This window comes from Neovison vison, chromosome 9, assembly GCF_020171115.1.
Source record: "Neovison vison isolate M4711 chromosome 9, ASM_NN_V1, whole genome shotgun sequence".
In the NCBI taxonomy this organism is placed as follows: Eukaryota; Metazoa; Chordata; class Mammalia; order Carnivora; family Mustelidae; genus Neogale; species Neogale vison.
This window is the reverse complement of record NC_058099.1, coordinates 48,489,287-48,502,702: the sequence shown is the minus strand read 5'-3', so window position 1 is coordinate 48,502,702 and position 13,416 is coordinate 48,489,287. Positions and strand designations below refer to the sequence as shown.

The window sequence follows — 13,416 nt, the reverse complement described above, 5'->3', positions numbered from 1 at the left end:
TCTCAAGGTCCTGGGATCGAGTCCCGCATCGGGCTCTCTGCTCGGCAGGGAGCCTGCTTCCTCCTCTCTCTCTCTCTCTGCCTGCCTCTCTGCCTACTTGTAATCTCTCTCTGTCAAATAAATAAATAAAATCTTTAAAAAAAAAAAAAAGGTACTTAAGATCACTAATCATCAGGGAAACGCAAAATAAAATCACGATTTAGCCCCTGAGAAAGATCGCCTCACACTTGTTAAATAGGCTATTATCAAAACAATAAGAAATGATAAGTATTGGAGAGGATGTGGAAAAAAATAAAATCCTCAATGCACTGTTGGTGGGATTGTACACTGGTACAGCCACTATGGAAAACAATATATAGAGGTTCCTCAAAAAATTAAAAACAGAACTACCATAGGATCCAGCAATCTCAAGTGCGTATGTGCATGTGTGTGTGTTTAAACAAAGGAAATAAAAGCATACTTTTCAGCATACTGAAAAGACATCTGTGCTTCTATGTCCACAGCAGCACTATTCACAATAGCTAAGATGTGGAAACAACCTAAGTGAATCGACAGAATAATGGAGTATTATTCAGCCCTGAGAAAGGACATCGTGCCATTGGTGACAACATGGGTGAAACTTGAAAGCATTACACTAAGTGAAAGTCAGACTGAGAAAGACAGATACTCTATGATATCACTTATATGTGTAATCTTAAAAAGCTGAACTCCCAGAAACAGAGACTACAATGGCAGCTACCAGGTGCTGGAGAGTGGGGGGAGGGAGGAGATGCTGGTCAAACAGGACGAACGGTCACTTATAAGAGGAGCAAGTGGAATGCAATGGAAAGCAATTATACATGGCAATTATAATTAATATTATCATACTGTGTATTTTAAAGTTATTAAGAGAGTAGATCTTAAATGTTTTCACCAAAAAAGAAATGGTAATTATGTAATGTGATGGAGATGATAGCTAATATCTTTCTGAAATATACAAATCAATACACTGTACATCTTAAACTTATACAATGGTATATGCATGTCAATTATGTTAACAGAGCTTAAAAGAAAGATTTCAACAGCGCCTGGTGGCTCTTCAGCTCAGGATATGATCCCAGAGTCCCAGGATTGAGTCCTGCATCAGGCTCCCGGCTCCATGGGGAGTCTACTTCTGCCTCTGACCTTCTCCCCGCTCAAGCTTTCTCACTCTCTCTCTTAAATAAATAAATAAAATCTTTGGGAAAAAAAAAAAAGAAGAAAGAAAGAATATTTTTAATAAAATCAAAATGGTTCATAAGTTAGTAACACTATAGCAGTCTGCATTAATATCAAGACAATGATAAATATTTACATATCAGGCAAAAAACTATACAACGTAGACAAAAATCTAGGCAGCCAAAAAAATGTTCATTAGTCTAGAGAAGCCCAGATTTCCATAAAAGACTAATTTTCCCATACTACCTTGACAGAATCTAGAGGATTTCTATTACTTCAAACACATTTTCAAATTTTAATTTTACCCCAAAATCCACTGGCATCAGTCTCTTAAAGAATTTATGTTAAGTAACTGATTTGCCTGAATAGTTCACATTTCAACTTATTTTAGAGGTGTCAAGACACAATCTAAGTCTAACAGAAAAAAATCTGCAGGCTTCAAACTGCCCTCCAAAAAATACAACGAAGGAGAGTCAAGGAGGACAGTTCTGAGATAAAGCTGAGAAGAGGGAGAGAGAACTCTACCGGAGACCTTATCGACAATGCACTCATCTGTACTATCAGTGACCTGTAACCCCTTCTCCAGTGGGCCAGCAAGCCCTGAGTTCTCTGGGACTAAGAAGTGTTCTAAAAAGTTCTTGTGTCATATTTACTCTTTCCTACGACTCTTATCAGAAGCCTGACATATTCAAGCTCCAGAATCCACAGGCTCTGATCACCCACCTGAAGACACAGCCAAGAGGATAATGAGAAGCATAAAATGCCACCATCACAAAACGGAAATAGTAACAATCAGGATTTTAAATGGACCAGCTCTTTTTTTTTTTTTGATTGAAGTATAGTTGACCAACAATATCATCTTAGTTTCAGGTGTCCAACGTAGTAATTCGCCAGCTATCTACATTATGAAATGCTCGCCATGAGAAGTGTATCTGTCGTCATATACATTTATCACAGTCTTACTGACTAAATTCCCTATGCTCTATTTTCATTCCCATGACTTACTGACTTTATAGCTAGAAGGCTGTACCTCTTAATCCCCTTCATATTTCTCACCAGTCCCCTACCCTCCTCCCTTCTGGTGACCACCAAAATTTGTTCTCTGTATTTGCAAGTCTGTTTCTGTGGTTTATTTTGTTTGTTTGGTTGGTTGCCAGTTTTTTTCATTCCATATATAAGTAAAGTCATGGTATTTGTCTTTGACTTGTTTTTGAGATTCCAAATATGAGTAAAATCATGGTATTTGTCTTTTTCTGTCTGACTTACTACACTTAGCAGAATATCCATCTACGAGGTCCATCCATGGTGTCATGAACGGCAGGATTTCATTCCTCCTTTACTGCAAAGTAATATCCCATTACATATATATAGCACATCTTCTTTACCCATTCGTCTATCAATGGACACATAGGGTGCTTCTTGGCTATTGTAAATAATGCTGCAATAAACATAAGAGCACATATATCTTTTCAAACTAGTGTTTTCATTTTTGTTGGGTAGATAACCAGGAATGGACCAGCTCATTTTTAAGGGCATAGCCAGAGGTAAATAGCATCAACACTGTGGTTTTGATAACTATAAAAAGAATAAAACAGCCTTTAAAAAAAAAACACCATTCCTTAATAAATATATAATAAATCTCTAAGTTTAAAAATGAGTTGTATTGGGGAGCCTGGGTGGCTCAGTGGGTTAAGCCGCTGCCTTCGGCTCAGGTCATGATCTCAGGGTCCTGGGATCGAGTCCCACATCGGGCTCTCTGCTCAGCAGGGAGCCTGCTTCCTCCTCTCTCTCTGCCTGCCTCTGCCTACTTGTGATCTCTCTCTGTCAAATAAATAAATAAAATCTTTAAAAAAAAAAAATGAGTTGTATTAAAGGGTGCCTGGGTGCCTCAGGCAGTTAAGCGTCTGACTCTTGATTTCAGGTCAGGTCATGATCTCAGGGCCCTAAGATCAGGCCCCATATCTGGCTCCCTGCTCAGCAGGGAGTCTGCTTGACGATTCTCTCTCCCCCTCCCTTTCACTGCCCCTCCCCCTAGTCACGCTTGTTCACTCTCCCCTAAAATAAGTAAATTTAAATTTAAAAAAAAAAAAGGAAAATGAATTGTATCACAAAAGGCCATTTCTTCATGAAGATACATTTCCCCATGAAGTACTATAAGTGGTGGTTTATTTCCAAAGCTGGCCCAATAACCTATTTAACCCATAATGTACAGACACAGCACATTAAGACAAATAAAGACAAAAATACCATGAGATGGTATTTATGACAAATACCATTTTATTCAGAGTGCTCAAGGAAATGTGGTAAAGGGACTTACAATGCTTCAAATGCATTAGTATTTCAACTGAAAGGAGGGGTGCTTGGCAAAAAAAAGGATTCCAAAAAATGGGCTTCACAAGTTCCACATAAACCAAAAAGTTCACAGACGTGAACATATGGGTGATTTTCTTATGAGAGGATCCACATCTTCTCAAAGTGGTTGTCTCTAACCCCACCGAAAGGGGTTTCAATAAAGGGAAAAACTTCCCGTGCTGTATAAAGCCACACTCTTCCCTGCATAGCCCTCAGATAGAGCTTACAGGAGAAATGAGGCATTTTGCAAAGTTATGGTCCACACATGTTTACACGTATGATACGTGCATTGAGGCAAAGCTATCAAAAACCTTCCAGAAAAACGAAGTGAAGGAAATTCTGAAATAAAGAACACATTTTAACATTTTATGGGGTCAGAACTGCCCACAGAAGATGACACAGGAAGTTCACATGAAGTGGAATGAGGATGATGGTCCCAACGGTGCCCACTGCAGACTTTGACAAGTCAGTAAACTAATACTCCACGCTTTATTATCTGTACAAAACCCCCTGTTCCCCAACCAAGCCAAATCACACAAGCAAAACTTGGCTACCATGATCTTTTATAAATAGATAGATAGATAGAGAGATAGATAGATAGAAATCTGGGGCACCTGGGTGGCCTAAGTGTCTGCCTTCAGCTCAGGTCATGATCCCAGGGTCCTGGGATCGAGTCCCATGTTAGGCTCCCTCCTCAGCAGGGAGTCTGCTTCTCCTCCTCCCTATGCCTCTGAACCTCCCCTGCTCATACTCTCTCTCTCCTTCTCTTTCTATCTCAAATAAATAAAATCTTAAAAAAAAAAAAAAAAAAGAAAGAAAGATCCATCTTTTACCTACACACAATTCAAATAAACAAAAATGTGCATTTAAATACCCAAGCCTGTCATATGAATGACTATACCTTTTCTATTAATTTTTCACAAGAAAATCTGGACAACAACCTCTTTTTATATTATTTTATTTTATTTATTTAATTTTTTTTGGTCCGAGAGAGAGAGAGTGAGCACAGGCAGACAGAGAGGCAGGCAGAGGCAGAGGGAGAAGCAGGCTCCCTGCCGAGCAAGGAGCCTGATATGGGACTTGATCCCAGGACGCTGGGACCATGACCTGAGGCGAAGGCAGCCGCTTAACACAACTGAGCCACCCAGCCATCCCTCTTTTTATATAATTTTAAACAGGACTTTCAAATTTACCTAAAAGTTTCTATAAACTTGTATGACAAAGTTCAGACACTGTCCTTAACTGAGGAAAGTTTATTGTTTTCGGCTTTTTGTTAAAATAGATTTGAGTTGCACAGACTATCAAGTTATTCTTAGAAACAGTGGAATTTCAGATTCAGACCTACTTAAAGTATTCGTGTTGGCTTACCTCTTCCTCCCAAACCAGGAGTGCATAGCTAAGTCATTAAGGTCCTTCCTCTCTCTCACCTCTCTCAAAACACTAGGATACCTCTTAACACAGTAGCAACTAGTTTTTGATATGAAGGTTTTTCACAAGGCAGTGCCCACTTACCCCTCCTGCCTTCAGCAACTTTCTTCTAAACTCCTCTGTGGGGTTGTTGAAAGTTAGCTTTTCACAGCGGAGGTGATTCACTGGTGGATGGCCTTCAAGATGCAGGAATAAGTCATAATCAAAGCGGACTTTCTTAGGTTCTTCCTAGAGATTTAAAAAAAAAAAAATGAGAAAGAAAAGAGAAGAGTTAAGCACACACAAATTTTGAAAGCAAAGTTTCATTCTTCAGAAGAAACAGGGAAGACCCAGGTATCCAACAGCTATTGTGTCAAAGACCTGGAAAAAGAAAATTATCATGGGATTATCTACAAAGCAAAAAGCAAATACCTAATGAATCAGTGTCCTGTTTTCTGAGAGAATCAACTCATCGTTTTTTCTGTAATATCTCAAGTGGTACAACATCACCAACACAGCCACCCAACTAGAAACCTAAGATACCCCTGAAGCCACTTCCTCCCTTTGCCACTCCACCCCCTCCACCCATTAGCAACAACTGCCATTTTCTCTCCCAAGTATTTCTAACCCGTAACTCTTCTCACTGCCCAAACTATAATAAGCTCCTTTCTCTAGCAGGTCTTCCTACTTCAGGACAGATTGATCTTCAATTCCTCCTTCATCCAGGCCTCAAAATTATCCACATGGAACAAAAATCTAGCCATTCCACAGCTTGATTAAAACTTAAAAAGCTGGGGCACCTGGGTGGCTCGGTAGATAAGCGTCAGCCTTCAGCTCAGGTCCTGGGATCGGGCCCCACTTCGGGCTCCCCGCTCTGCAGCAAGCCTGCTTCTCCCTCTCCCACTCCCCCCTGCTTGTGCTCCCTCTCTCACGGTCTCTCTCTGTCAAACAAATAAACAGAATCTTAAAAACACACACACACACTTCAAAAGTCACCAACTGCCATCAGGATAAACATCTAAGCTCACTGGAAGGCCTCCTTAGAAAGGCTTTCAGAACCTGGCTCTCGGCTCTTCATCCTGCAACACAACATCTACCCATCTCCTGGTGCAGCAAACACATGCTGTTGGGTATTCCCAGCATCCTTTATGTTCCAGGCTAGCTCTGAGTTTCACCCTTGCTTCCCGTTACCACCCTCATTGCCCACCTCCATTCCTCCACCTTTTTGTCACTTGGACAACTTGTACTCCTCCTTCTCCACTCAGGTTTCACTTTGGGGACGGATTCCTAGAACTCCACTTCCAATTTACATACTGCCTCGCCTCTGCCCTGTGAGCGTCTCTCTCCTCCTTGCCACATCTTAGGGTAAGCATCCTGTCTTTCCCTTTATCCTACTTAACCATGAGAGACTGTGACTCTGAGAAACAAACTGAGGGTTTGGGAGGGGAGGGGGGTGGGGGGTCGGGTGAGCCTGGTGGTGGGTATTAAGGAGGGCACATATTACATGGAGCACTGGGTGTGGTGCATAAACAATGAATTCTGGAACACACACACAGACACAAATCAAATTAAATTTAAAAATGATGTATTGTATGGTGACTAACATAACAGTAAAATAAGGAAAGAAATCAGAAAAAAAATAAGAAAATTTAAAAAAAAAAAACACAAAAACTTTGACATTGTCATCAGTTTTCTCAAAGAGGCTTTCAGTTTTTTGACACAAACTGTTTTCTTTTGAAAGCTTATTTTGCTTTAACCCTGATTTTCTGTGCCTCAGTTGCTAACCAGTTTAATTACGAATGTATTATGTAATATTTGAATGTTTCCCCAGTATCATGTTCAATGGCTTCATTAAACTAGTCTTTAAAAAAAAAAATCTTGAAAGCAGGAGCAATGGTTGAATCATCCTTGCATCCTTGACAATTAGCTTAGCACCTGTGCATAGCAGAAATGCAATAAACATCTGTGAAATGAACCAGGAGGAGGAAACAGCATCAGATCCACAAGAACGCAATCATCAGAATTTCATGATACTCAAGTTCTACTCTCGAGCTACTACCATAGTTAGCTAAACACTTAAACCTCTCTACACACGGATTCTTAAGCATCCCAGGTGCAATGAAGACTAAGAATAATGACAGTGACTAGTACGAATGTTAACAGTTATCTCATTTAATTCTCATAGCTCGCCTCTAGGTCAACTGTGAGCCCTGTTTCACAGGTATGGAAATTAAAGCACTGGATTTTGTTGCATTACTTTATATAAAAACGCCTCTGTGTTACAAATATTAACCATCTCTGTGAAGGGTTACCATTTTCTTTCATTTGTCATTAGCTTTGCCATTTTGTTTACTTTTAACAGCTTTATTGAGAAATAATTCACGGACCATAAAATCTGTCCTTAAAAGTATACAATTTAGTGGTTTTTACTATATTCACAGAATTATGAGACCATCACCACCACCTAATTTTAGATTTACATTCTCATCATTCCAGAAATAAAACTCAAATACATCAGGAGTCACTCCCCATTCCCCCAGATCCTGGATCACCTCCTACCACTAATCTACTTCAGTTTCCCTAAAGTTGCCTATTCTGCAGACTTGGCATTTCATACAAATATATGAACATATACAATATGTAATCCTTTGTCTTCTTTCACTTGGCATGATGTTTCCAGGGTTCATCCATGTTGTCATATGTCAGTAGTTAGTTCCTTTTTACAGCTGAGTAATATTCCACTGTATGAGGTATCCCAGTTACTGTTTATCCACTTCTAGGATAGACATGTGTATTTTTTTCTTTTTAGCCACTGCGAATAGTGCTGGTATGAACATCTGTGTTTAAGTTTTTATGCAGACATGTATTTTCATTTCTCTTGGGTAAACACCTAAGGGCAGAACCTCTGAGTCATAAAGTAACTCCGTGTTTCAACATTTTTTACAAACTGCCTTACTCGTTTCCAGAGTGGCTGCACCATTTTAAAATCTCAATAGCAATGTATGAGGTAGTTCTGTTTTTTAATAGAGAATGTATTCAAATAAAGCAATGTTTGTCTCTAAAAAAGAAAAATTTGTGGGGCACCTGGTGGCTCAGAGGGTTAAGCATCTGTCTCTTCATTCCGGCTCAGCTCATAATGTCAGGATCCCGAGACAGAGCCCCACGACGCACTCTGCGCTGGCTGTGGAGCCTGCCTGGCATTCTCTCTCTCCCTGGGACCCTCCCTCCCCAATGCACTCTAAAAAAATCTTTCTTTATTTAAAAAAAGGATTTATTATATTACTATTGTGATGAAACAAAGTGATTTGAACCTACGTTTTTTGACTCAAAAATCTTAGCACCTAAAACTGTCAAAATGTAAGCATTAAAGACTACAAATTCAGTTTCCACCTCCTAGTCCACACCTCCCCAAATCAGTCTCCACTCATTCACTCATTAGCAAGCAGCCCTGAAACCTGGTCTTTCCCTCTTTCATCAGGATACCCCTCTCTCCTGGCACTTAACTGGCATTCCTTCCAGTCTTCTTTTCAGGCTTCCCATCTCTAGTCGCTGACCCTTAGACCTCCTTTAACTGCAGCAAGTTCCCCAAGGAGCTGACACACATTCATAGGGTGTCACTTCTTCCTATAGGACAGTTACTCCCTTATCCATACCCCCAGCCCAGCAACCACCTGACGGCCAGATACTCATGTTGCACAATCTGCCCACATCTCCACTGAGTTGACCCACAGCAACAGCAAAGTCACGGATTATCTTTTTTTTCTTTTAAAAGATTTTTTAATTTATTTGACACAGAGAGAGAAATCACAAGTAGGCAGAGAGGCAGGCAGAGAGAGAGAGGGGAGGAAGCAGGCTCCCTGCGGAGCAGAGAGCCCGACACGGGGCTCGATCCCAGGACCCTGGGATCATGACCTGAGTTGAAGGCAGAGGCTTCAACCCACTGAGCCACCCAGGTGCCCCAAAAGTCACAGGTTATCTTAACTTGAGCTTATCTTTATCTGTCCTTTCTCCTATTCACTACATCTTGGCAAGCATTAGTCCTAATTTCTTATCGAAGTTAAAAATACAAAAAAAAATTCCCAGCTCTTCCTCCCACTTCACTCATCACACTCAAATAGTCTCCCAATTTCTACTCAGAATTCCCCCTTAGGAACTCTCAAATTCAGCTCCTTTGTCCAGTCACCATACCTTTGCCTTAGCTTAGACCTTCATCATTCCTCACCTGGTCACCTCCCCGATGTCTGAACCCACCCCATTCTACCTCCCACAGGGACAAGGCAGTGATCTTCCCAGTAGAAAAATCAGATTACATCCTTTCATTGATATAAATGCCTTTAATGACTCATTGTTTTCCAAAGGATAAAATCCTACTTCCTCGGAATAACCATCTTCCTTTAATACTTTCCCTGCATTTCCTTTGTTTTCTCACGACACCCTGTGCTTCCAGAATTGTGTAGCACTTGCGGTTCCCAGTACTTCGCATTAGTTCATTCATTTTGCCTTTCACATGTACTGCTCCCCACGTCTACACTCTACTCCCTCCCAACACACCTCTCCTGCCTTGCTTGCTTAATGCCCTCATTATTCAAAACACAGCTAAAGCATGAAATCTGCTGAAGTCTTCCTAATACTTCCAATCCAATCTGTATTAGACATTCCTCTTAGAGCGTTCCTTTATTAATGTAATTATCACATTGAATTATGATCATTTTTTATTTACCTGCCTCTCCTCTAAACTGTAAAACAGTCAACACAACCTTAGAATTTAATTAAAAACATAAGAAGGACTGCTTTCTGCCTTATAATTGGGACTGTAAATTTGTAGAGCCTTCTGGGAAGACAATTTGGCAGTCAACATGTTAACCCAGTAATTCTAAGAATCTCTTCTACAGAAATAGTCAAATATGTGTGCAAAGACAGATACAGATGATAAAATGTTTGTGGTAGCATTGTTTGTAATGGTAGAAAAAAAATGAAATGATCTTCAAGTGAGTATATCATATCACTGAATACCAATCAGATGTTTAAAAATACAAATTTGGAAATACTGCCAAGTGGAGTAAAGGTAAGTCAGTCACAGATCTATAAAATATATCATATTTTAATATTATGCCCCTGCCAATCTCTACTTGACATAGATTTTATCTGTGCAAGTGCATGGGGGTTAATCAGGAAAGGCTGTACCAAACAGTTAATAATGACTAAATGGAGTAAAAAAATATACTCCTGCAGGGGCACTGGGTGGCTCAGTCAGTTAAGTGTCCTCCTTCAGCTCAGGTTTGATCTTGGGGATACCAAGATCAAGCCCCATGTCTGGCTCTGTGCTCAGCGGGGAGTCTGCTTTTCCCTCTCAATCTCCCTCTGTGCTCTCTCTCTCTCTCTCCCAAATGAATAATAAAATCTTTAAAATATATATATTCCTGCATACTTTTTAAAAAATAAAAACGTATTGATGTATATATAAATCATTACCAGCAGGAAAAGAATGAATAACAATATCACTTCACAACACTTATTTAAAAAAAAAAAAAAACCACGTTTCCATAAAACTAAGGGTAAGGACCACAGAGAATGATTCTTTCTATGAACCTGAGTGCAATTTTCTTTTAAAGATTTTTTTTTTGAGTAAGAAAAGCGTACTCACAAATCCTGTGTTCTAGCCAAATGATCTCCTTCTTGGAAGGCAGACTTCAATATTATGTCAATCTATGCTCCTTGGGAAAGAGTCTTCTCAAATTGCAAACAAGAAAGTATGCTTCTATTCTATATACGCAGCTAATACATTTCCGCCTCGAGGTGGAAATCTGTTTTGGCAATATCAAATTGTCCCTCTCATTCCACTTCAGTCCTTGACATTTACTCCGGTACCTTCTCTAAGCCCAGAATGAAAGAGAGAAGCAGGGTATCCTTTCAACCTAAAATGCTACAGTCAAGTACGTTTCAGTGGGCCTCCTGGTTTAATTTCTGCAACACTCATCACTCTCATAGAGAAGCTTGTTCTGTTGAACACAAATGCAAAACAAGACAGAATAAACATACAAGAATGGAAAAGCAGCACTGACAGGCACTCTACCTCCCCTTTTGGGGTAATGACTCTGACTCTGACCTCTCAAATAAATGAGCAAAACTGAAAACAGGCTTATTTAGAAGCAGGGAAAGCAGAAGGATGGAGATGGACCTGAGGACAGGATGATATAGTCCTTAATATCCACTACTAGGACTCTCCTCAAGATCACATGGAAGTCTTCCTGCAGCTTTCTCTCATCTTCTCTGAAAACTCTGAAGAATACTTTTCATAAACCATTACTGTAACAGATGTTCACTCTTTGAGACAGAGTTGAAGCAACTCCAGGGGTGAATAAAATGATAAAGACTCAAAAGAAATAAAATGTACATTCTGGAGGAAGAGCCCAGACTCCTAAATTTTTACCCACACATCATTTTAGTAAGAAGAGAAATGTATCTGGCTCAGAGAATACAGCAAAACTTTGGTTTGTTAAAAAACAACAACAACAGGGCCTGGGTGGCTCAGTGGGTTAAAGCCTCTGCCTTCGGCTCAGGTCATGATCCCAGGGTCCTGGGATCGAGCCCTGCATCGGGCTCTCTGCTCTGTAGGGAGCCTGCTTTCTCCTCTCTCTCGGCCTGCCTCTCTGCCTACTTGTGATCTTTGTCTGTCAAATAAATAAAATCTTTAAAAAAACAACAACAATAAAATAACTCCAAGATAAATGAAAAGAGATGACAAAGCAATAAATTCTAATTAAAAAATTAGTAACATACAGAAAAGAACTTGAAATACTACACCCATGTACCCTCCACTGAGATTAAGCAGATGTCAACATTTTCACTGTGTTTACCTTTTCCTTGAAGGATACAATTTTATTTTATTTTTTAAAGATTTTATTTGAGAGGGGCACCTGGGTGGCTCAGTGGGTTAAAGTCTCTGCCTTTGGCTCAGGTCATGATCCCAGGGTCCTGGGATCGAGCCCTGCATCGGGCTCTCCACTCAGCCAGGAGCCTGCTTCCTCCTCTCTCTCTCTCTCTCTGCCTGCTTCTATGCCTACTTGTGATCTCTGTCAAATAAATAAATAAGAATCTTAAATTTAAAAAATATATATATATTTTATTTGCAAAAGAGAGCAAGGGAGAGAGAAAGCACAAGCAGGGAGAGAGTCAGAGGGAGCGTGAAAAGCAAGCTCCCTGCTGAGAATGTGATGTGGGGCTCCATCCCAGGACCCAGGGATCATGACCTGAGCTGAAGGCAGACCCTTAACTGTCTGAGCCACCCAGGAGCCCCTAAAGGATACAATTTTATAAATATAAGCTGCTCTACGGCTCCTCCCCAGTAACCAATGCTACTTAGTTCCCGTGCTGTCATTTCAATTCACACTCTTGTGCTACGTATGTGTATTTCTAGAACATTATTTATTCTCAGCTTCAGTGGCTTATAAAAACATATAAAAATGGCATCATAACCATATACTTACACTTCTGTAACTTTCAAGTTGTCATGATTCTTGTTTCTGAGACTTATCCATGTTGCTACATTAACTGCTATATAGCATTTTGTGTATTCCTAACCCACCATTGAGGGATCCACATCTCTATATAGGACCAATTAGGTACAGCCCACTTTTTCATATCACAAACACTGAAATATAGATGTCTCACTGTGTACCTATAAAAACAGCAATTGTTATTAAGTATAAAATCTTAAAGACAATCTAAACCCAGAAAACTGAAGTAAGCTAATATGGATGCTAAACAGAAAATCTATTTAATGGTGTTCAGTTCAAGTGTCTACTTCATACTGGCCCCAAAGAAATGACTGCTTTCTATCTCGTGTGCCTCCTTCTTCCTTCATTTTTTAGTAAACTACAATTCCTCACAAACTGAGTCAATAAGATGAATCATAGGCATGACTACAAAGTGCCGAGAAGACTGAACCCGTGTGTGTGTGTGTGTGTGTGTGTGTGTGTACATGTACGTATGTGTGGTGTTAGGAGATTCTGATGATTTCTATAAAAAAGGAAATTGGGTAAAAAAAAATTTTTTTGTTGAAAAGACAGCCTGTAAAAATGACCAGAAAAGGTTTAAAAAAAAAAAAGGAGAGAAGATACTTCACTATAGCATTGTTTCCAAACTGAAGCCAATGCAATGTTCAATTGACTTAAGGAGACGGGAATAGAACTGTACAGCCATTATGAGCCTCCCACAAGAGATCTTATTGTCTAGTCCCTAATTACTTTAGAACAACACATTTTCTGGCTTGAAAGGCTAGACTCTTCCTAATGCCTAGATGAAATAAAACACTAGATGTGTGACAAGAGGGAAGAAAGGCACCACATGATCTTTATTAATTAAACTTCTAGAATACTGAGGGGCACCTGGGTGGCTCTGTCGGTTAAGAGTCGGCCTTTGGCTCAAGTCATGATCCCTGGGTCCTAGGATCAAGCCCCG

General features: G+C 40.0%; 1 protein-coding gene across 2 annotated transcripts in view; it reads right to left on the bottom strand.

Annotated features, from left to right (window-relative positions):
* Positions 1 to 13,416, bottom strand: part of MLLT3 (MLLT3 super elongation complex subunit) — a 287,105-nt gene that overhangs the window by 112,170 nt on the left and 161,519 nt on the right. For both annotated transcript variants that reach the window (XM_044265593.1, XM_044265594.1), the window contains one exon: positions 5,062 to 5,205. In XM_044265593.1, the coding sequence (XP_044121528.1) occupies positions 5,062 to 5,205 (144 nt within the window). The remainder of the gene's footprint in view (positions 1 to 5,061; positions 5,206 to 13,416) is intronic.